The 24489-nt window shown below is 38.6% G+C and overlaps 2 protein-coding genes across 8 annotated transcripts; one reads left to right on the top strand and one right to left on the bottom strand.

Moving 5' to 3' along the window:
* Positions 1 to 523: 523 nt before the first annotated feature.
* LOC5500917 (contactin-associated protein-like 2) lies at positions 524 to 15079 on the top strand. Of its 6 annotated transcripts, none has more exons than XM_048721838.1 (7): positions 524 to 1011; positions 5410 to 5549; positions 8569 to 8872; positions 9656 to 9770; positions 10242 to 10430; positions 12097 to 12245; positions 13404 to 15079. In XM_048721838.1, exons 2-7 carry the CDS (start codon positions 5506 to 5508, stop codon positions 13542 to 13544), a joined length of 942 nt encoding a protein of 313 aa, XP_048577795.1. In that variant the 5' UTR covers positions 524 to 1011; positions 5410 to 5505; the 3' UTR covers positions 13545 to 15079. The 6 variants fall into 6 exon arrangements, with proteins under 6 accessions (XP_048577795.1, XP_048577794.1, XP_032225183.2 ...); XM_048721837.1 differs by lacking the exon at positions 524 to 1011 and adding an exon at positions 4257 to 5062; XM_048721840.1 differs by lacking the exon at positions 524 to 1011 and having other exon boundaries at positions 4260 to 5549; positions 8459 to 8872.
* Positions 10801 to 23647, bottom strand: LOC5516677 (proteasome assembly chaperone 1). Of its 2 annotated transcripts, none has more exons than XM_032386580.2 (4): positions 23186 to 23647; positions 22387 to 22585; positions 21693 to 21832; positions 10801 to 12220 (listed from the first exon to the last, which is right to left on the bottom strand). In XM_032386580.2, exons 1-4 carry the CDS (start codon positions 23606 to 23608, stop codon positions 12191 to 12193), a joined length of 792 nt encoding a protein of 263 aa, XP_032242471.2. In that variant the 5' UTR covers positions 23609 to 23647; the 3' UTR covers positions 10801 to 12190. The 2 variants fall into 2 exon arrangements, with proteins under 2 accessions (XP_032242471.2, XP_032242470.2); XM_032386579.2 differs by lacking the exon at positions 10801 to 12220 and adding an exon at positions 12639 to 15698 and having other exon boundaries at positions 23186 to 23646.
* Between the last annotated feature and the right edge of the window lie 842 nt (positions 23648 to 24489).

Below are 24489 nucleotides of genomic sequence, written 5' to 3'. Positions count from 1 at the left end.
CAAGGTTCCACTCTTCCAGAGGAAATGCGCCTCTGTCGCTACGAGCTGGTAGAGATAATGCTCAAAGCTGGGATTCCTCTTGCAGAAGTTGATGTTCTTAGACCTTTCCTTGAAAAGTATGGCCATCGATTGACCAGTCGATCCTATCTGTCAGAGTTCATCCCTTTAATATCAGAGAAAGAGAAGATGCTGATAAAGACTGAAATCTCAGCCTCAAATGGGTTCTCTGTTATCTTTGATGGGAGTACAAGACTTGGCGAGGCCTTAGCTATCTTATTAAGATATGTTGATCAGCAATATAAAGTCCAGCAGCGACTTGTCAAGATTGAAGTTTTAGCTCTCAGCCTCAATGCAGAACAGCTGGCTCAGCGACTGATTCAATGATTAGCAGTTGAATATGGCATTTTACCTAATAATCTTCTGGCGGCAATGAGGGATGGTGCTGCTGTAAATGAAGCCGCCTTGCGTCAGGTTGGGTTTAACTTTCCAAATGTTTTTAATGTGAGGTGCTTTTCACATACCATTGATAATGCTGGGAAACATTTTGAGTTTACAGTGCTAGAGACATTTTCTAGATACTGGAACACAATGTTTTCACACAGCTCGGCAGCCAGACTAGCTTGGAAGACAAGAACAGGGACTTCTATGAAGCTGAGATCAGAGACAAGATGGTGGAGTAATTATGAAGTGCTTGATTCGGTTACCCAGTACTATGGAGATGTGGAGCCCTTCTTGAGAGAGAATGACCACCTCTCACCCATGTGCAGAGCCAAGCTGCTGGAGGTGTTCGATGATCCTGAGACTACACGTGACCTAGAAATGGAGTTGGCTGATGCAGGCAAGCATTTCGTTTCTGCCACCTATTATCTAGAAGGAGATGGGCCCCTTGTATTTTCTTGTTATGAGCGCCTGTCTACAGTAGATCATGCTATTGCCATTGAGGCATACCGGAATGTTGAGGCCAAAGCAAAGCAGCAGGCAAATGATGATCCTGGTGTCTACAACAAGCTGGTATATATGGTATTTTCAAATATTAACATATGGCATTTTCAAATATTAATATACGGTATTTTCAAATATTTATATATGGTATTTTCAAATATTTATATATGGCATTTTCAAATGCTTATATATGATATTTTCAAATATCTATATATGGTATTTTCAAATATTTATATACTGTATTTTCAAATATTTATATATGGTATTTTCAAATATTTATATATGGTATTTTCAAATATTAATATATGGCATTTTCAAATATTTATATACGGTATTTTCAAATATTTATATATGGTATTTTCAAATATTAAAATATGGCATTTTCAAATATTAATATACGGTATTTTCAAATATTTATATATGGTATTTTCAAATATTTATATATGGTATTTTCAAATACTTATATATGGTATTTTCAAACATTTATACATGGTATTTTCAAATATTTATATATGGTATTTTCAAATACTTATATATGGTATTTTCAAATATTTATATACGGTATTTTCAAATATTTATATATGGTATTTTCAAATATTGATATATGGTATTTTCAAATATTTATATATGGTATTTTCAAATATTAATATATGGCATTTTCAAATATTTATATACGGTATTTTCAAATATTTATATATGGTATTTTCAAATATTAACATATGGCATTTTCAAATATTAATATACGGTATTTTCAAATATTTATATATGGTATTTTAAAATATTTATATATGGTATTTTCAAATGCTTATATATGGTATTTTCAAATATTTATATATAGTATTTTCAAATATTAATATACGGTATTTTCAAATATTTATAGATGGTATTTTAAAATATTTATAGATGGTATTTTAAAATATCCAGGGAATAACCAATAGGGGCGTGGCTGTGTGCCCCCAATATTTTCTTTATGTTTCTCAATCGTGCACACCCTTCCCCAATATTTTGGGGTGCTAGCTGTACTACAAGTTTAGGGAGGGAGGGGAGACTAAAACATTTGATGTTACCCCTAGGGTCAGGGGGCGCCGATTTAGAACCACAATTTCATGAAGCCGCTGCTTGAAATTGTGGTTCTAAATCGGCGCCCCCTGACCCTAGGGGTAACATCAAATGTTTTAGTCTCCCCTCCCTCCCTAAACTTGTAGTACAAGGTTCTATCCAGGGTCATACTCTCACGAGAAAATTAAGACATTTTTTTTCATATTTATCTGACCTATTTCAATAACCTCTCATTGTGAACAGTTTTATAGCAAAACAATTTTAACAATGCACATAAGCCATTTCTATAGAGATCTAGACTGAAAACATTTTATAATGCCATAGTGAGATTCATAATTGATTAGTAAATTTTACCTGTGTTTACCTTGATTATTGAGTACCTAAGAAAAATCTCACTCTGATTTAGCCAATCAGGGTGCCCGTAAGAAATTAACTATAGGATTCTAACCAAAAGATTCTAAGCATATGGTATTGTTTGCATTTTTTTTTTTTTTATTATTGTGGTATGGCTGGTATGTCCGGCACAGAGCCATGGACGTCTAACCCCAGACTTTTGACCCGCCAAAACAATCAATGTGAATACTAACATTTATTTATCCAATAGAAATATCGCCAAGAGTTTCCGATTGACTTCTAGATGTGATAGACTAAATTTTCATATGTATTTTTCAAGTGTGTTTTAAGCAAGGTCAATTGATGTCTGCCCTAGTGACTTTTTCGTTTGATTTTTATAAGTTTACATCACATAGTTATAATTGACCTTGTGTACAAATAAAATAAACTGTTTGACCGATAAATTTAGTACGTGCTAAAAGCCTGGTGTGTTTATCGTAATGACATTTTGTTTTGACACTTGTTGTTGAGTAGAAAAACAAATGTTGAGTTTTCAATCCAATTTCAATCCATTGTACACATAATTAATTATCTTTACATTGACTAAAATCCCATTTCTTTTTCACCATTGTTGCAGTTTGACATAAGTCAATCCTTTTTTCAGTTATAATTATTGCTTGTGATTTAAACAAAATTTATAACAACAGCTAAATAAAGCTACATGGCATTTAAGACGTGCCCATGGACTTAGGTCTACTAATTCGGAGTAACTTTGAAATAATATACTTTTCTCAGAAAAAAAGTTAATTTTTAATCGGGCCATGCTGCTCTTTTTGACTGCTGTCAGATGTCTACGTCAACAGTCAAGCTATTTAGGTAGACCTTGAGCAAACTGTAATAAAACTTCAAATAAATTGATCAAACAGAACTGAACTTAGACGGTTTAGACAATTGTTTTTACGTGAAAGGTCTTCGTTTTCGACACATCCGGCTGTAAATAAAAAAAGTACACCATGGGTACAACTGAAAAAGCCATATGTTGCAGCTGCATTTCTGACATTCTAGAGAAATCATTTACTCTGCTGCTTCTTGCCGTCGCCTTGTTTGTTCATGGCGAACGCACTTGAATAAGGCTGGTAGATGCAGTTAAAGTCAATTTTTAATGGCCCAGGTCATTCTCCTATAGCCCTTGGCTAGATACGAGGCCTTGTTCTAACACTTCGCAAAGGGGCCTGTATACCGATGTATACAGATATGGTGTTTTTATTTCGAAATACCAGCTTCAGCTCCCCCTCGTTTCTTATTGTTTGTTCAAAATCCAAGATTGTGGCTTCGATAGCCTTACTAGTAGGCGTTTGATGGTGTTTCCGCGAAGCAAACCCGGATTTCGCTTCGAATGGCCGCCATTTTGAGTTACGACCGCGCGCGAACTGGATATGAACACAAGGCACAAGCTGGATGCCTTTTTGAGAGCCCCCGTATGGTCCCCCGAGATTTCGATGTCCTCGCAGTTTACGGCTAATGCTCGCGCTATTTTTTCCGCCGTGCTCGCATTGTTTTTTTCGATGTGCTCGCTGATCGATCTATTCAACAACTAAAAATGCCCGGTCTCACATAAAAAATAAGGTTCTTGCAAGCTCGCAAGTGCTCGCCAAAGACCATTGGGGTGCCCTTTTTGTACTCATATCCAGTTCGCGCGCGATCGTAATTCATCATCATCATCATCATACTCATCATCATCATCAAACAACGCATTTGGATAAAGGAGATAAGTTGATGAAAGCAACATATGAGGTTGCTTTGTCAGAAAGAGCTTATGTTCATTTAAAGATTTTATTTTTTGTTGGTCTCTTGCTAGACGGGCGCCGGCATTTCTGTTTTTTTTTTTTTTTTTTTGCTTGAATTGGACACTCAAAAAGGCTCGTGATCAGTTACACTGAGAATGAAATGATATTAGTATATAATAGCTCCCAAAGAGTTAGAAAATGATCAATATCAATTAAGGTTGTTGTTATGAACAAATCCGATTCTGCATTTTAGAACGCATCACTCAAAGTCACATCAAGTAAATAATAATGTGCTGCTATCCGAACTTCTTAAAATTTGATAAAATCTCAGACTGGACAGTTTTTGCTATAAAAAAAAGAGTATCGTTGTTATAAGCAAAGGACCACTTTGCTCTCGGAAAGTACGTGACATAATTTGCTCGCGCATTAGATGCTATGTGGGGGAGTAAGACGGATTTTGAAAGGAAAACCCCGGATGCTGAGGCCGGGGGACCGGGAGGTCCTGGGGATAAAAGCCAAAGCCTTACTTAGCCGGTCGTATCGTGTGAGTCCTTGTGTGAGAAATCGGATTTGCATCGCATTAAACTCACGTACTAAAGACGAAAATGAAGAAATTCGTCCACTCCAGCTCGTTCGTCTATGAATTCAGTTTTCGTAACTTTATACTTTAACTGAGCACGATGCACGTACATATGCATAGTTTTAAGGCGTTGAACTTTGAACTAATCAAAGTTAAACTTTAAACATCTAAAGGACACTTAACGGATTCCGTGGCTTAAGACACGGGCAGCCATTTGATATATATTTTTTGAAATTGCACAGTTCCTTCAAACGCTGTGTCCTCAAGTGTTTGAAAATTAGATTATAAGTAATGTTTAGTAGTGATGGTCTATGGGACCCTTGGATTACTTTTGTCAGCGAGTGTAGTCAGGAATCACGAGGTAAATTCTCGCTTTTACACGGATCACGAGTTAAAAAATCGGTTCACGCGGAAATAAGCCACACACACGATTAGAATTGCACACAATTGATTAATTTTTCTATGCTTAAGGGACCAAATGACACGTTTCACGGATTTTGAGGTTTGAAATTACAATTCACTTTAGAGAAATTAGTAAATTTACGAATCACGACAACGATTTTCCTGTTTTCACGAATCACGGGGCAATTTGAGTCTGATGCACGGTAAACCATTTGTTTGAGAATTTTACACGATAAGTCGTCATTGAATTAAAATTAGCGAACGCATATGCAGTTTGTTTAATTTCAATATCGAAATTTCTAACAGATCCATAGTGTTTCCATGGTGAGCCTCGCATATGGTTAATGAAAGAGACACGTAAAACCAAGTAGAAATCCACAAAAGTACACATACAGGGCTGGAATGGAATACTTTGGCTTCGCTGTTTGGAATTACGGCGGCTCATGGTAAGTGGGAGAATATGTGGAAAGGAAATTATTTTTTCCTGTAACTGCCGTACCTAATGCATCAAGTTGTCATTCGTCATTTGAGCTCACTGAGGGGATAGCCAAAAAGTTAGAATAGAGTTCACAAGCGGCCGATAACACACCATTGCTTAAAAGACAGCCTTTTTAGCAACATTTCTTACATCAGGGGCGGTCACAAGGGGTCCTACATACACGTTTCACGAGTTTCAAAAATGGGAAATCGCGTTTCACGATAAACTGACGACAAGGATAAATCTTTACTCGGAGATCACGATTCACGATTTTTAAAGAGCAAAGTTCACAATTCACGTTGAGCAAGTTTCGCCATTCACGGATCATGGCGAAGGTAGCAATCACGGTTTTCAATTTGTCCTTTTCACGATTCACGATAAACAAAAAAGGTCGTTCACGGATCATAAAAAAAACCCTTACCGCCCCTGCTAAAACAGAGTGGAAAATAGCGAGAATTAGATTAGATGCCTTATAATGTCGTCGTTTTTCACGCACTGTGTTAAAAATGCTAAAAAAAAAGGAACCATTCAACCTCAATTGCCAAATTCGACAATAAACGTCCAGTGAAGATACTGCAAAAGCATAAAAAAAATTATTTTTATTCTTTAGATTTTTATCAGAGAACTCTCCCCCCCCCCCCCCCCCGGAAAAATAAGGTCCCCCCCCCAAGAAAAATCCTGGTCACGGGCCTGAGCTATGCTCATCAGGTGCTGCATTTGAATAATTAGTGGGGTTTCCATTCGAAAATTATTTTTTTTATTGTTCTTTTCCTATTTTCAGTACCTCTAAGACGCAGTCCTCTACGAGACTCGATTCCCAGCTGCCTTTTTGCGTCGCTCCTTTGTTGAGAGAATCGTAACCAAGCCTTTTGCAATACTCATTGTGATATCTAAGGAGTTGGTTTGTCGCGTGAAAATGGTTTCGTTTACAGGACGACGTTATAAATCGCTAGTCGTCACAATTCTGGGCGCTTTAGCACTCATTGTTTTTCATTACACAAAGAACAACGAAGCTAACTTCAGACAAAACACTGTTTACCGGGTAAAACAATGCACGAATATTCTAGAGATTCTACGTAGTGGGAAATGGCGGGAAAAACAAGGACTGACGGACAAAGACAAACAAACTCGTTATCGCATGGATTTATCTTTGCGGGAATTTCGTGGGATACCTGTGTTAACTAGAACTGATCTGCAATGTGGTACCGGTTTCCCTGTCTCAGCCCCTAAATTCGGGCAAAGTCTCCCGGCCGAATGTGACCGTGCCGGCATAAAGCCTTGTTGTAATGAAAATATTGGATTGTGTGGGTCTGGACCCGAGAATTGCAAATGCTCCAAATGCACGGATTTTCAGACAGTTATTTCTGCCGAGTTATTTGATTGGGTACCTTTAAATAAAACATGCGAAATAAAGACACATGAGAGCAGGGATGCGTGTGAAATTGTGTCGAGTCGCTTAACAAATCTAATCATTGTCGGAGACTCGTTGATGCGGCATTTTTCGAACGCATTGCTGCTTCTTTTCACGGGAGATTTCACAAGTGGGGCACACGCGAGAGCCAGCGCAGCCACCACAGACTGCTCTGGAGAGAGACAATTTGTCGATAGTGGAAGAAGTATGTGCCATGAAAAACTTGCAAGAACTCGTGAGGACACTAACAAAGAATTCTGCAAGGATTCGCCATATTTTGGATACAAATTCAACGAATCATATTCCATCAATCACGCGGGCAAAGTGATGGAATTGGTTCGAGATAATTTAGGAAGGCGATCGCTTATTGTCATCGGAATTGGCCTTCACGACGGCCTCAGTGCGCAAAGAACCATTGATAATTTCCTGGAACCCATTTTGCAGCTAGTCGAAGATGCTGATTGGCCCAAGATACTTTGGGTGACCACGCATGCGCAGGGCTTTGTAAAACCGCTGGAATTTCGTAGAAAGCAGGGCAACCATAGAGTGTTAGCATTCAATGAGAAAATCCACAGATATCTCAAGAAACGCAACATTCCAGTATTTGACGTGTACCCCATGACGTCAGGGGTGTACAGCTACGACGGGACGCATTATGGAATAGGTGTTAACTTATTGAAGGCCCGGATGCTAGTTAATTACATTGAAGACACTTTCTAGTTTGCAGAGTGTGATAATCGTTATAATCGCTACCGCGGTGGCCACCAAGAAAAATCTTTGAGAATGGTAGTCAATAAGCATCCGCGAAATGCAATTGATTGACATGTGCTCCATATGTACGTCTTATAACAATGTTCTGATTCAATGACTTATAAAGTACCACAAAAATGTCTGTAAATCAAAGCCTGCATCAGTCAGATAGTGCGTTTTTGAGCGCGAATCGCTTTACAAATGTGAAATGCAAGAAAGAAAATAAATATCCTTTCTTTGTTCTTCTTATTTGCTGAAATTAATCTTATGCACAGGAATGAATTATTCATACTATAGAGAAAATGCCGGTCTGTCAGATTCGAAAATTTTGTGACGTATAAATATAAGTAATCTGATCACTAATCCAGTTATCCAGATTTTGATGCAAAGAATTGAATAAACGTCTATTATTACTATTATTATTTAAAAAACTCTAATTGGTAATACAGTAAAATGTTTTGCACAAATTTAATGCACATGGAAACACTTTTTATTTTATAATTCAAGAATTCGGCAAAACATTTGAAATCAATAATATTGGTCACATTTTTGGGATTGATCTACGATTTAAAAAAAATATGTCAAGCTGTGTCTGATGAAATTCAATTTGAAAAGACAAAAGCATGAAAACGATGAAATTTGTTATTCTACGAATCTGAATGCAGGACTCACACACTGTGGGCCCAATAAATTAAATTTCTATTAATCTTTTAAAGGGTCCGCATTGCCCATAGTCATCGGAATTTTAAGCCTCAAGTCAGCTGCGTCCTGTAAGCCCCGAAAACATGTATCTCCTTATCGTATCATGCCTTCTAATGGCGTGCAGCTCGAATGGTGAAACACAAAAACCAGTTGTTAATGACGGAGGTGAATTCTCTTTTGTAAACTTCAACGAACATCTAAATTACTATCTTGCGGTACAAGCCTTTGCAAAGACGATGGAACCAAATATAATGACTTGTTGGCTGAAGTGCATGGATGAGTTCCCGACTTGTTTGTCAATCAACTCGGGAAAAAAGGCATCTGCTGATTCAAGCTTCAAGATCTGGTGCGAACTTCTGTCTGACGACAAGTTTAACGCCTCAGAGAAGTTCAACCACAACCCGTCATCAAACCATTACAGCATTCCAGTAAGTACAGTCCGGGAGTGCATCATAGGAAAAGCGTGAACTCCAAATTGTCCAGTAAGAAATGTGTTAATGTTGGGCATTCGGAATTCGCGCCTTGTGCGTTCCCTAGAGGTTCACTCATGCCTATATATTTAGCTAATTACATTTGTCTTTCACTTTACCTTACCAGTTTGCATAACGCGCCGTTTTTTTTCCGGGGTTGTTTTTCCCCAGTTTTCTGCTAGTTGATAAATGAACATGTTTGTGTATTTTTACATTAAACTTGTAATATTGTCTCCATTAGACTGGTACGCGTCACTCCTCACACCTCGTGTGTTGTTTATGTAGAATATACAATATAAACATTTTCGGTGCGAAGAATCGAAGAGCAGACTTAACACAGAAGGATGTTTAACGTGAATGTAGCTTTGGAAGTTTTGTTTCTAACAGCCTTTGCAAAGGTCTCTTCATTATTCTTATTTCCAAGCATTTTATTGTGTTTTTGTTGGTAATAGTTGATGTTTTGAGTTTGATAATTGTATAAGGGAAGTTTGAACCTCTAATAACATATTCACATATTACAAAGAGTGTGTTTTATGTAGGAACTTCTGAATATGTGAAGTGGTAAGAAATGAAATAATATACAAACGTTCAGCAAAAATGTTAAAAACAACACTGAAATATTGCTTGCCTCGTGTTAAATTCATTGTTCGTTTTTTACATTTTTTACTTGGAGTAAATACACTTCCTAAGTGTTAAATGACAGCTATCAGACTTGTTTTGCTTTTCTACTTGTGTTTTCAGAATCCTTGCGACAAACTCAAGTGTTCTAATGGCGGGAAATGTCGAGCGAACTATGTCAATAACACTGGCGAATGTCAGTGTGAATTGGGCTTTGTTGGGGATACATGCGACGAAAGTAAGGCCATAAAAAACATCGATAAACAATCTGCTAATCGTTTTGCTCTGTCACGACACTGTCACACCGAATTGCGTGAAGTCGTAACATGTGCATTGCGTGACATTTTTTATCTTACATTGTGCCTTGTAACGTTTATTGGATACATGACGCCCTAGTCCCGTAACATGATCACACATAGCCTCCTCCGCAGGCATCACTTTGCCCAGAAAGCAGAAGAAAAGAAACACAGGCGCTCGGGATTCCTGTGGTGATGCGTCGAGCGGGTCTCATTTTCCACTTTTGGCATTGTCCCCTCCCCCCCCCCCCCCCCTTAACAAAGGAATTTGTCGACCACAGGAATCCCGAGTCTCGGTTTCTAACATTTAGAGACGCCTGCGGAGGAGACTGGATCATACACTGCGTAACGATAATCAGACATAGCGTGACGTTAACCATGGTAGCGTTACGTGACATGTTACTATTCTCTAGGGTGTGACGTCACTCCTTTGGGTATGGGTGACTACCGAATTCCTGACTCAAGCCTCGCCGCAAGCTCTTCCTGGAACTCTCAGCTGCACCCGACTTGCGGGAGGCTTCGGCGCGGTTGGGACGACAAGTGTCAAGGAGGTTGGCATGCGAGACAAAGTCAAGTGGACGAGTTCCTTCAGGCCTACTTAGGTAAAATGACCCGAAAGCAGGGACCTTAAGGTAGTGTTCATTAATTACACCGAGGGGGGGAAAGGGAAGATTTTTACTCAAGACACCTTAAAATTTCAGAGCCCCCCCTTTCATTGTAAACATTTTTTTTCAGTCCCCCCCCCCCCCTTAGAACCCCAAAATTTTCTCTTTTTTTCGGTCCCCCCCTCCCTATAGAACCCCAAATTTTTCTTTCATTTTCCCTTACAGGACCTTTTTTTTTCGGAGCCCCCCCCCCTTTTGGTGGTTAAAAATTTTCGGAGCTCCCCCCTCAATATCTTCCCTCCCCCTCTCCCTGAAGCAACATTGTCACCAGTTTGCTTCCGGAGGGCAGACGGAAACCTCAACCGACAAGAGACAAAAAAAAAATCTATTAGAGTCTGCGCTTTCCAATACACACACTGCTTTTACAATTGTAAAATATTTTTCGCGTTTTGCGTTAAAAACCATCGGAGATTACTACGTAATCGACTGGAAGTAAGTTGGTATCAATTCCGCTTTAAGGAAGGGTAAAACGAGAACAAGGATTCGCCTTAATAGGCCGGGGGGTATCAGGGATCTGGTTATAGCTCCCCAAAAAGGGGATTTATTTGGAGTACAGACGACCTAGAAGACGATATAAGAGGAACAAAAGAGATACGGGATTTGGCCTTTCCCTCCCGCCCCTCGTGGATGAGCGTGTGATGACTACCAAATAGAGGTCACGTCTGACAAATATGCGTGTATCAGTGGCTTTTCCCAGGGGTCGACTCCCGGTGACCATGGGGGATATGCAAAAACATTCAATCAAAGTGCTTTTAAGCACTTTGGTAATTAGGGTTTTTAATCAGGTTTTTAATCAGGGTTTTTAAAAAAAACCTAATATTGGGCAATAAAGAAGTGACAAAATCCCTATTCCTCGGGAACGTTCCAAATAAGCTATATACAAAGAAATAGACCCTTCCATTATTTTGCAAGAAATACATGTCAAACGTTTGTGATTTTTTTCCCGAGACATTTTCCAACAAGAAGCGCTCAAGGACATATATTGCACGCGACTTAGAGGCGGGCGCGACCAAAAACTCGTTATTTCTAACTGTTCATATCAACTGATGAACTGATGAACAAGCCACATATTGCACGGGGCTTACACGCGGGGCGCGTCTCAAATCTCGTTATTTTTAACTGAACATATAAACCAATCAACGAGCAATAGACTGCACGCGACTTATTACAGGCGGGGAGCAACGCAAATTTCGTTATTTCTTTATAAATGTACTTATTATTTATAAATCAATGAAATACCAAGAAGTCTGGAGATAACAAGTTTTCTCCACTGTTATCTAATGGGATCAGAAAAAAATAATGACACTAAAATGGAATTTCAATGATTTTCATATAATAAACAGAACATTATATGGCCGCCACGAGTCCAAATGGCGGGAAATCTTGTTTACTACCGCTGACCATACAAATCCCCAGGGTAATCCCATGGGTAAGTATCATATTTTCAAATGCGATGTAATTCCCCTTCCCCAAGGGCAAAATTTGTCTTTAAATCTCGAATAACGCCCCACATTGCCGCTGATACACGCAATATAACTAGTCAACCTATGTTATTCTTCATTAATTGATTTTGATTGTGTTTTTGACGGTTATCTATTTCTAGGTAACTTGACACTCATCAGTAAGGTGGCCACACAAGGCCGTGCTCCCGACTCCAGGCAACATACGCATCAATATGTGACCTCATACGGACTGGACTACAGCTTGGACGTGTCAAACTGGGAAAGCTACAAAGAAAACGGAACTGTGAAGGTAGGAGAACGTTGGACATTCTAGGGGGGGGGGGGGGGGGGAGGAATAAAATTTACATAGAGAAAACTTTGGACAAGTTGAAGAAATAGTTTTTCTAGGTGTCGTTTTAGACGAACATTTGACGTGGATTCCACATATTTCTAATGTTACTAGGAAAGTCTCCAAAGCAGTGGGCATCATGTACAAATCAAGTTTTTGCCTTCCTAAGGCGTTCTCTTATGACTCTCTACTATTCTCTAATATATCCGTACTTACAATATTGTATCTGTGTTTGGGGTTCAACATACCCTTCAAATCTCAATCGTCTTTTTTTGATCCAGAAAAGAGCTGTACGCATTATTTCAAATAAGCCATATGATGCTCATACTGAGCCAATATTCAAAGATCTAAACATTTTGAAATTTCACTGCATTTATTTATTTCATATTGGCAAGCTAATGTTTCAATTTAAGACTAAAATACTTCCTCGATACTTTGACAATATATTTTTTCTCAATTCTCAAATTCATAATTACAATACAAGACGTGCTAAGCTATTTCACATCCCTAAATGCAGAAAAAAAACATACGCAAATTTGCACTTAGATATCAAGGGCCTGCATTTTATAATTCCCTAGACATTGATACTCAGTCTGCAACTACTTTGGTTTTTTTTTTGACTAGCCTTAAAACTGTTCTTCTCAGCTAGTATATATTTTTTCCTTTTTTTGACTTTTTGTATGTGTGTATGTGATGTTGTTTTTTATATATAAAATCATAGTTCAGGTATATTAGTATGTAATCTCCTTATTTATATTTAGCCATGACTTAGTATATGTATTTTTTCTTATAAATGGGGAGGACTGTCTCGTATAAGCCTTGTGATTTTATGGTCCTCCTCGCCATGTATTCGTCTAATTAATTATATATTTAATGTACTTATTGTAAATATGTGGCAAATAAAACTTGAAACTTGCATTGCTACTCATAGAATTCTGGGGTGGGGTGGGGATGAAGAAGCAGCTTTTGTAGTAGGAACTGGGAGGGGGACGGGTATTAAAGATTTGGGAAGGTTAGAGAAGTAAAAGCCCGATTGATCAGAGTAATAAAAACTGACTGTTGTGAGCTGCTGCGTACAAGTTGAGCAAAAATGTGATTATTTATTTTTTTTTTTGGCAGATTTTTCCTGGAAATTCCAACTTGGATGGCATAGTTACTCATACACTGGCCGAGCGACTCGTTACACGTTACGTCCGATTCATGGTGAAGACTTGGAGGCTTGCCATCGTCATGAGGGTGGAGTTGTACGGCTGCGTATAGTTCACTCTTAGATATGACTTAGATATGGATCTGCTGGATGCGTATAGTTCACTCTTAGATATGAATTAAATATGAATCTGCTAGTTGCGTATAGTTCACTCTTAGATATGACTTAGATATGAATCTGCTATTTGCGTATAGTTCACTCTTAGATATGACTTAGATATGAATCTGCTAGTTGCGTATAGTCCACTCTTAGATATGACTTAGATATGAATTTGCTAGCTGCGTATAGTCCACTCTTAGATATGACTTAGATATGAATCTGCTATTTGCGTATAGTTCACTCTTAGATATGACTTAGATATAAATCTGCTAGCTGCGTATAGTTCACTCTTAGATATGACTTAGATATGAATCTGCTAGCTGCGTATAGTTCACTCTTAGATATGACTTAGATATGGATCTGCTAGCTGCGTATAGTTCACTCTTAGATATGACTTAGATATGAATTTGCTAGCTGCGTATAGTCCACTCTTAGATATGACTTAGATATGAATCTGCTATTTGCGTATAGTTCACTCTTAGATATGACTTAGATATAAATCTGCTAGCTGCGTATAGTTTACTCTTAGATATGAATCTGCTAGCTGCGTATAGTTCACTCTTAGATATGAATCTGCTAGCTGCGTATAGTTTACTCTTAGATATGAATCTGCTAGCTGCGTATAGTTCACTCTTAGATATGACTTAGATATGAATCTGCTAGCTGCGTATAGTTCACTCTTAGATATGACTTAGATATAAATCTGCTAGTTGCGTATAGTTCACTCTTAGATATGACTTAGATATGAATCTGCTATTTGCGTATAGTTCACTCTTAGATATGACTTAGATATAAATCTGCTAGCTGCGTATAGTTCACTCTTAGATATGACTTAGATATAAATCTGCTAGTTGCGTATAGTTCACTCCTAGATATGACTTAGATATGAATCTGCTAGCTGCGTATAGTTTACTCTTAGATATGAATCTGCTAGCTGCGTATAGTTCACTCTTAGATATGACTTAGATATGGATCTGCTAGCTGCGTATAGTTCACTCTTAGATATGACTTAGATATGAATCTGCTAGTTGCGTATAGTTCACTCTTAGATATGACTTAGATATGAATCTGCTAGTTGCGTATAATTCACTCATAGATATGACTTAGATATGAATCTGCTAGCTGCGTATAGTTCACTCGTAGATATGAATCTGCTAGTTGCGGAAAGTTCACTCTTAGAAATGACTAAGATATGGGACCGATTATTTCATTGACCAAAAAGAAATTGTTTTGGGCATTGAACTCTATATGAATGAACAACAGATATAACATTAGGTAATCTCGATGATAAGCGAACAGTTTAAAACTGAATAATCTCACTCTGTAAGCGAGGAGCAATACATTGACAGCCTTCATAGCAAAATAATGTATTTCTGTAAATCTGATTTCTACTATGCGACACAAACAAACCATAACACTAATCAAATACTATTTATGTATTTTCTTTCAGTTTGACTTTTTCGTCAATAAAGTGCAAAAGAACTTCCAATTACGTCTGAATTATTAATCCTCGAACCTTGTCGATGTGCAAAACATAGACATATTTTGTCAGGATCTTGTAAACAAAGATACATAGCATTTCAATCCTGATAAATTTTACAAAAAAGAAGAAAGAGAAAAAATAAACAGTATACACATACCAGGCTGGAAAACTGCTGCTTAGTCAATGACGAAACCCCCCCCCCCCCCCCCCTAAAAAAAAAAAAAAAAAAAAAAACAATCAAGCCAGAATTTGAACATAAATATATAACTATGGAAGAAGTTATTCCATGCAAATTTTTTTTTAAGTTTAGCAACATATAGTTGAACAAGCTCTACTATGTCAGGAACAGAAGCGTCCAATTTCTAAAAGTCTCTCGTTTGGAGCAAGGAAACCAGTGTCTTCCGACCAAAGAAGTGAGGTTCGTTCGTTAGGTTCGCCCCTCACCATTTCCCGTCTATCGAGACCGTGGCAGGAGTAAGGATTGGGCATCTCAAGCCTGACCAATAAGAAAAACGTCATTTCCACAGAGCTGGAATCTCCAACTTGAGCTTCACATGTACAGGTTATTAGGCTGCGCTCCTGTGCCCACGGTCTTCATCAGTCGCGCAGCATCCTCGGCATGCGCCTGATAAGAATAAAACACGTGCATATTGATTAAATGTACGACTATCGCGTGGAACGTACTATGGATACAGAGAATCGCCATGGGGCCTGGGACCAATGTAAGACTATAGATTTATTCAACAAACCATTTTTATTCCATTTTTTAACTTTATTAGCACCAATTTATATTGGGGTAGTTCAAAGGATCAAACAAACTCTGGGGAAAAAACCCAGGTAGGATTAGCTTCCTTGTGGGCTCTTCCTAAGCAGTCGATTTTAGTTTCGGGATCCCTGTACGCTCATGGAGCCCTAAGTTGCAATTATGCGATTTTAGTTCTATTTTCATGTATATATTTTTTTATCTAAAAAAGGGCGCACAATGCAACCTAACGTCGCCATGTAACAGGGACGTTTGCAAATAATATTTCGGACAAAACAACAGCTTTAAAATATTGAATTACATACTATACTTACATACTAGGACGTTTTGAAACTTAACAGACGAATAAACTAATATCTAAATTTAGAATAAACTTATCTTTAAATTTTCAAATAAAACAGTGTTTAGCATAATGTCAAAAACATTTCCATTCACACAAATTTGTAACTTAATCTTTAAATTAAAAAGTAAAAACATTGATTAGTAAAATCTCAAAAAAACATTTCCTTTCGCCAAAATTTGTAAGTTTATCTTTAAATTTACAATTAAAAAGTATAATTAGTAAGATCCAAAAAAATCCATTTCAAGGAAATGTAAAACTTAACTCTATGTGAAATGTAATCTCAGCGAAAAGCAGGCGAGGCGTGAATAAAAACTCAACGTTAATGATTAAACGTAAATGTAGACTGATTAATTTTGATCAGGAATGACTCTTAGGGTAGGAGTAGCTGTTGTAAAAATAAATGTTTTGAGAAAGCTAGTGAATATTTCTTATTAATAATAAAGTACCACTCTTCAATTTCATTATATTCTTGTCATCATGGTGTCAAAATTAAAATGAAATTTGAGTCGACCTATTGAAATTTCCAATTAATTTTTTTTTCACTTGTCATTGAAATGGAGCAAATACTTTTTCAAGGTTTGTCTTCCTTTCATTGTGCATACAGATATATATTGAAATCATGGGCTTTAGAAAAAAAAAATACCTTTTTATTTTACATTCAGTAATAGTCAACATGAAGAACCACTTCATGCTGATAGTAGAAAAGAAAAGAAAAAAAAATCCCAAAACATATTTTCCTTATTCTGACCCATTCAAAGATATCGCAATTTTTTTCAATATCCAAGTGCACTGAACAATAATCACTTTAAATTAAAAATATGTATTAGATTTCCTGCTCTTTGTGAGATTTATCAAAACTCCTGATTGACATTTTCTTGACAAGATGTCCCGCTAGTCCATTCAGATGCTGACTGTGCTAGATTATCATTAATCCGAAGGAACAGCTCTGTACTTTGAGGTATGAATTATAATATAAAGTACCAGAACAATTTAACATTAATCACACATAACATATATGAGCAGTTTTTAATGATAAGGTAGGTTTTGTTCAAAATAGCGAATCGAAAAATACAGAATCGAAAAATCATATGATCATAATAAATTTTAATTAGTGTCAACACTTTATTTACACTTTTTTAATCAGTCTGACTGATTGCTTCAAGTGATTAATTATTTATTAATAATCAAAATATAAATGCAGTATTGGCAAGGGAGAGAGCTCAGATTAATCTAGCAGCCAGCATCAACAAATATTTACTAGCCTCAACAAAAATACAACAAAAAGATGAAACCATGAGCAAGTATAAGCTAGCAAGCATTTTGGCGATTGCCACTCTATGTTCTTCAAAAGCAGTCAGCCTAAGTGAAACAAAAAATGTAATTTTAGCGGATGAAAAGTCAACATTGGCCACGAAAGTGAAAAGTGAACAAGTCCTATCCGATGAAGGGAGGTCAGGAGTTGATGCTCACATTTCGAAGCAGTCGGTTGCTAAACTTTTCATTCACGTTGAAGAAAATGATGGACGTCAGAAGGCAGATTCTCGTCCAAGAATCGGTGACAAAGGAGCCGCGGAAGGACGGCGCGTTGAAGATGTGACACTTTCAAAACTCCCTGTTCTCGCCAAAATAGAAAAGCAGAGTAATAAAAATACAGATAAACAACTTAAGACCGATCTCCGTCCAAGAATCGATTACAAAGAAGCATCTACAAACTCGCAAAGTGAGGAATTCATAGTCCCACCAAAAAGAAAGCAATGCACAATCAGATCTTTCCATCAACAGAAGGAAAATGAAATATTGGAACTCGAAGGAATACGCTCACATAGAAAAACTATGGTGGTCCGGCGGAATAAATCCAAACGTAAGAAACCTAAGGAAAATACGTGGATGAATACTGAAGAGAAGAATAGGAAAATAACAAACCAAGGGTTACTTTCAATAACAAAATGGAGCCCACTAGAAAATGAATTCCGCGGGAAAAACAGAAAACGAAGAGCTTCACAAACTAAACATGAGCAGGACTCAGAAAGCAAGTCTGATGATAGAAAGACTGTCTGTGATACTTGGCTGTCATGCAAAGGGCAATGCCGCGATCCACCATCCTTCTCGTTCAACTCTAACCTCACTTGCTACTGCGACGCAAAGTGTGAGAACTTCGAGGACTGCTGCGCGGATTATGAACATTTCTGCAAACTCAACGCGACTGGGAACTTTACAATACATAGTCAGGAGGATATTTTTGAGAACTCCAGCGGTACTGAAACACCTACATCCTCAACATCGGTATCACTTCCTTCTTACAACTCATCATCATTTTTTCCACCGGAAATACCGATGCAGCCTTCAATTAGAAGAAGAAGATCGATTCAGGAAAGGACCCAAGCACGAGAGGACTCTTATAGAACATGGGAGTATTGGTCTTGTGAGAGGACTGCAGACAAAACATTTGTTTGGATGATAATCGGATGCCCGAGTGCCTTCACAGATATCACCATTAAATCTAGATGCGTAAGCGGTTTCAGTTTGACCAAGGTAGAATCAGCTCAAGCCTTGCTGAATGCTAGACCCGTGTACACGACAGATGGCAAGGTCTTCAAGAATCGCTACTGCGCAGAGTGCCATGGCCTTAGTGTACCATCCCTCAAGGTGTACGGAGTCTCTTTCGAATGCAATTTCACAGCTCCTGAATCGATGAGCAACGAAGAGAAGCTGGACTTTCTTGTATCGCGATGTGGTGAGAAAATTTCGTGGGTTATCCCAAGAGGAAGTCCTAGGAGAACGTGCTTCAAAGTAGCGTCGTGTTCAAATAATACGAATGACTGTGATGCCAGGTGCACTAATGGCACTGTGGGGATAGTTAGTTCAGCAAACAAGAACTACAGAAACTCGTTTTGCTATTCGGAGAGTTCTTCATCGTGTCAACCTAAGATTCAGACTGAGAATGGAGGTCCCCCACTTCTCCCACCATTTTCAATCATTTTCAACTTTGGAACAAATGATCGCTCGACACCATTAACCTCTATAATTGAGTGTACAAAAGGACATGTATATAATCCCTACACAGAGGTATGCGCGAGTGATTTCCATTCTTCTCCACCGGAGAGTTCAACCAACGACAAGTACAGAGTTACGCTCTGGATCAGAATCAACGATGTTGACGACAGTACATGTGATATTAATATTGTCTTAGCGCTTTACAAGACATTTTCTGGCCCGTGGAAATTCACAAACATCGAGACGAAAGAGGAACACAGTTACTTAAACGTGTATTTTGACGTGGAGGCAACTTACAAAAACAGAAGAAACAGGAGAGATGCTATGGTTACGATAAGCCTGGACCGCGTCCTGCATTTCACTTCTCCATTTAACATGACCATCTGTGGTACCGAATACGAGGTGTTTAAGGCGACAAAAAGAATCCTCTCTTGTTCCAACCTGAGAAAGTACGAGAAAAGCGAGTACGCGACATTTGTGTCCCCGACCGCCTCCGTCTACATCAACGAGTCTGGAGAAGTCTTGCGCGCAAGAGACTACTACACAAATGGGACTAACGTGACCATTGGGCCCATATACGTGTGCCACGCTGGCCGCCATGAAGTGTCTAACTGTTCCGGAGTCTTCTTGAAGGTTGAACACTTTATAATTTTCCCGAACAGATCCATTTATGTCAACGTATCAGGCAGAATGCTCAATCAATCCGAGTACTTTGTGCATAATGGCACCACCTACGTATGCACGGATCTCCCTCCAAGGCGTGAGAAGACATGGGCCGATGACCCCGCCCTGTCATGGCTGACTCTTATGTGCATGTTACTGTCCATCGCTGGACTCGTCTTCTTCCTCGTCACCTACTTCCTGTTCATCGAGCTCCGCACCATACCGGGTGTCAACCTGATGAATCTCGCCCTTTCCACCCTACTAGCACAGGTCACGTGGCTCACAGGTGTCAATCAGACAGACACGCCAATCACGTGCACAGTTGTTGCCGCTCTGCTGCAGTACTTCTACCTGGTGTCATTCACGTGGACGTCAATCATCGCATATGACACTTGGAGGGCTTTCTCTAGTAAAAGCTATCGCGCGGCCCTGGGATCCAGTAGTGAGAAATTACGCAAAAGTCTGAAGTACATGGCACTCGGATGGCTTCCATTGTCTATTTTTGTCATCACCTGTGTATCACTTGACCAATCAGAAGCCGTTATTATTGGATACGGTTCCCTGCAGTTTTGCTGGATTACCAATGGCCTGGCCACAGTCTATGTATTCGCCATTCCTATTGCGCTTGCAATAATAGTTGACGCCGTCTTTTATGGCCTCACCATCAAAGCCATAAAGACCACAGCCAGCCAGGCCCAAATGGCTGCAGAGAATTCCAAGAGGCGAGGTCATTTCGGTATCTACGTGCGCCTGGCATCAGTGATGGGCTTCACGTGGGTGTTTGGATTCGGTGCTGCTCTCTTGTGGTCGCCGCTGTGGTACGTTTTCGTGTCGCTGAACTGCCTGCAGGGAGTGTACCTAGCGGCGGCGTTTGCACTTAGTGACCGAGCCAGGAAACTTTACTGTGAGTTACTGGGACTTCAGGCTACACACGTGAAAACTGGTACCACGAAAACAAGAGAAGAGTGCGAAAATAAGATAACCACCAGTGCGACGTAAGGATAGGACACAGAAGACAGAAATACACATGGTGATCATGGAGACTTTTCTTTCCCGTAAAGCAGTGAAGATTTACAAAAAAGTATAAATAGTAAAAAAAAAAAAAACACTGACACAATGCAAAGAAAAGAAACGTTCTCATTTTGGGGATCATTCTAAACTTCGCGTTGCCACACCTGATGTTCAATACCTTATAATCTCAGCTTTATAACTTGTACTGAGATGGAAGTTTTGGGCATCAAGCATCAAGCCTAAACCTGAGAAGACTGTGTGGGCTGGGTGCCCTGGCCTTGAGCGGTAGGGCTCTCAACAATTTACACACCATGTGAAAGCATTGTAAAAAGGCGAAAGTAAGAAATCTGTAAATAATAGATAACCTTCATATAAATAAAAGGCATAATACACTGTATCACTATACTATTCATATCATATCAGCTACTATTGGAAGCTAAGTATAGGTTTAAAATATGGCTTGTCGTTCATTGCACTGGCTACAAAATGCTACAATTCTTAGAATTGGAGCTACAAGCAGACAACAGCAAGATGAAAGGTACCTTTGGGAGAATCCAGAATCAATGTTTATTTTCTAACTTAAAATTTTAAAAAAAACTAAAAAGACCTCTGCTATAACAGTACCTTTAAATAATACCTTTAAATACATAGTTTTAAACTTTCAAACCCATGGTGATCTGATTATGCAAAGATTTGCACTGTGCAGCAATGAGAATTCTGTCAATGCCTTTTCAATACCTGTTCAAAGTTTACCACTTTCTAAACCTATGTTGCTCTGCTTATATGGCGCTTTGCACTGTGAAGCAAGGGAGAAGCTCAGTTATAAAAAAAAAAATCACCCATACCTGTTCAATGCCTCTAAAAAGATCCTTGACTCCAAATAATACCCTGAATGCCTCCACAGCTTGGGCATCAACATGCATGGACTCTGTGTAGCACATGAACAGGGCGGCAGGCAGCTTGTAAATCTGACAGTGTGTTAACACTGGAAAAACAAAAAGATTTGTTAGATGTCGCACAGGAATAGTGCATCTGATGGAAAGTCTGATAGAAGGTCAATACTAAGAGAAGAAAACAAGTAGTACTTGAATAGTGCAGCAGGGAGTTTGAAAAAATCTGACTGTTGGTCAACACTGAGAAAAAAAGGCCAATATCAGAGTTTAATTGATGACTGCGAAAACTGGTCAAGTCTGACCTATTCTTCTCAAAATCTCATTCTCAAAATCCACTGGTAGTAAAAGTTTTCCTAGCAAGCCTCTATATTTTTTTGTATTTATTTTTGCCAGCTTTGATAACCTACACAGATTTTTAGCTTTACTTGCCAATGGCCACCTGAATACAAGCAGGAAGAGGTTTGTATGGGGAACAATAATATACTTTTAGTGGATTTTGGTCCAATGGCTTAGTTCTTACCAATCACAAGATGCACCTCAATTATTTTAAATGCGTCTTGTAGTCTCTTCCTGCCTAAGTTGATTATGTTTGTTTCGACTTTGATTATTTCATATAAAAAAAGGGAAGTATATAATGGCGCAGTACCTGAGGCAGCTAATCCTTTGACTGTGTTGGGCGTTTGGATGTAGGTGATATCTGGACCAGCACAACTGTTTGACCAAGCATTTGTCTTCATCATCTTTACAAAGTCTGTTTTTATCTCACTTGGATCATCTGAGTTGTATTCGCTTGCAGGAGATGAAGTGAGAATGACCACCTTAGCTGGTCTGATGTGACTGAATATCTACAGAAAACATCGGATTGTCAATCAGTGAAACCAGCTAGCTTTCCTGTTTATATTTTATAGCTGTGTGCACATTGTATTTATGTCATATATAAGCAAGATCAATCTTGAGAATTTTAAACATAGAAGAAGAATAACCATATTGAAAATATGGAAAAGAAACATATTGAAAAGTGGCATATGTTTATTGTAGAGATCTATTATCATTCTAAATATTCTAAAACCATTCTCTATATTCCCTAAAGCATTTTATTTTTTCATAGCAGGAATATTTATTTGATAATATTGGTTTTTTTCCAGTGCTGGGTCACATAGCTTCAATAGTCAACTTGGTAAAAATAAAAATGCTACAGGGGACATCAGAATGCAATGTAATGGTCATGTGTCCTCCAAAACAACATCAAAATTTGGATTAATCCCATCATCTAACGGCAAACCTTAACACCCATTCACACGGCGTACGTGACTCAGCGAAAATAATCAAGTCGTATTCAACAAATCAAAAATACTAAAGACATCAAAGAAACACATTTTCCTGTCTCTTTTGTCTAAAACTGACATCATTTTAAAAACATTTTTTTTTATGGTGGTTTTGTCTACCTTTTGTGTCCAGTAGAAGACTTTATCTTGTTCCACGTGTGAGCTGATTTGACAGACCATAACATCATTATTGCGTGTTAACTGATGTAGCAAAGAGCTTCGTTTATTCCGTAAATTCTTTACGAGATACTCAAAGTTTTTCTCTGTCTTTTTATCAGATATAACGGCAGCAACAGAACTATTATTTCCACAAAGAAAATGAACTTCCAAGAAAGTTGAGGCGACTTCTCCAACTCCCAACACCAAAACAGAACATTCGATTGGTTCAGTTTTTCCCACATCCTTTGAGAATTGAGGCGAAAATACAAATTGCGGACATAGTTGTTCCTCTTGTTCTTTAGTTATCTGTTCTTCCTCATCGTCATCGTCGTCCACTCTAGAACAAGGAAAATTTAGCTCCCACAATCCAAATGCGTCCACCATCTTGGATTTGCTACTAGTCACCAATTCCCCACTCGGTTGAGAACTAGAGCATCGAAATGAGGGAGGGGGGGGGGGGGTATTTTTAGACCTACTGGTCATTCCCTTATTAATATTTTTTTATAAGGGTTGGTGGTGAGTGTGTGTGTGTGTGGGGGGGGGGGGACAGGGCGTGCCTCTAGTGCCTTACCACCTCACTTGAAACAATGCGGGTTATATATTTACATATACAATTAATAAATTCTAGAAGTATAAACTGTGTGTTTCCTAAATGATCGTTTTTGTAAGACCACGCAAATCGGCCGAGCACGATCGCAAAAAAAAAAAAAAAAAATGCCGTCCTAGGTAAAACCTTCGCTTAGAACCAGCTTTTTTGAATTGTAAGATAGAACATCAACAACTCACCTCTCTATTTTGTTCCCTTTTATTCCCTCCCATCCTTCACTTCCCATTCGTTTTCCCATTCTCTGGTAATCATTTGCCTTGTAGTCCTGCGTAAAACCATTTGACTTACTTTTCTTCATATTTCTTATCTTTATTTTCTGAAGGTGCCTCTTTTCACTTGTCGCTCCCGTCTATTCTACCCCCGAGGGATTATTTTCCGCCCGGGGGGAGAGGGGGGGGGGGGGGGTGGGAAAGGGGGCTTATACCACCGGGAGGGGGAATATACTTTTTTATTGTGTCACACAATAGGAAACAAATCACATACAGTGATACAACAAAAGATCTCACCTTCTTCTCCCCAAGAGAACCCAAACCCCCGGAATTCCCATCCCATGGTATCTTGGGCGGGGTTATGGATCTTATCTGAAACCACACGTTCTCCCCAAGAGTAAGCCTTTACATTGTAACGCGTCACACAACCTCTTGTCACGCTAACCCAT

Source organism: Nematostella vectensis, chromosome 14, assembly GCF_932526225.1.
Source record: "Nematostella vectensis chromosome 14, jaNemVect1.1, whole genome shotgun sequence".
Taxonomy (NCBI): domain Eukaryota; kingdom Metazoa; phylum Cnidaria; class Anthozoa; order Actiniaria; family Edwardsiidae; genus Nematostella; species Nematostella vectensis.
This window is presented reverse-complemented; position numbering and strand designations above follow the sequence as displayed.

Coding starts and splice junctions, on each gene's coding strand:
- LOC5500917 (XM_032369292.2), top strand. CDS start 6,498: ATGGTTTCGTTTACAGGACGACGTTATAAATCGCTAGTCGTCACAATT.
- LOC5516677 (XM_032386579.2), bottom strand. CDS start 23,608: ATGGTGGACGCATTTGGATTGTGGGAGCTAAATTTTCCTTGTTCTAGA. Junction 21,833..22,386: donor CAAAGGATTAGCTGCCTCAG/GTACTGCGCCAT, acceptor TTGTTTTTCCAG/TGTTAACACACTGTCAGATT. Junction 15,699..21,692: donor TTTTTAGAGGCATTGAACAG/GTATGGGTGATT, acceptor TATTCTTATCAG/GCGCATGCCGAGGATGCTGC.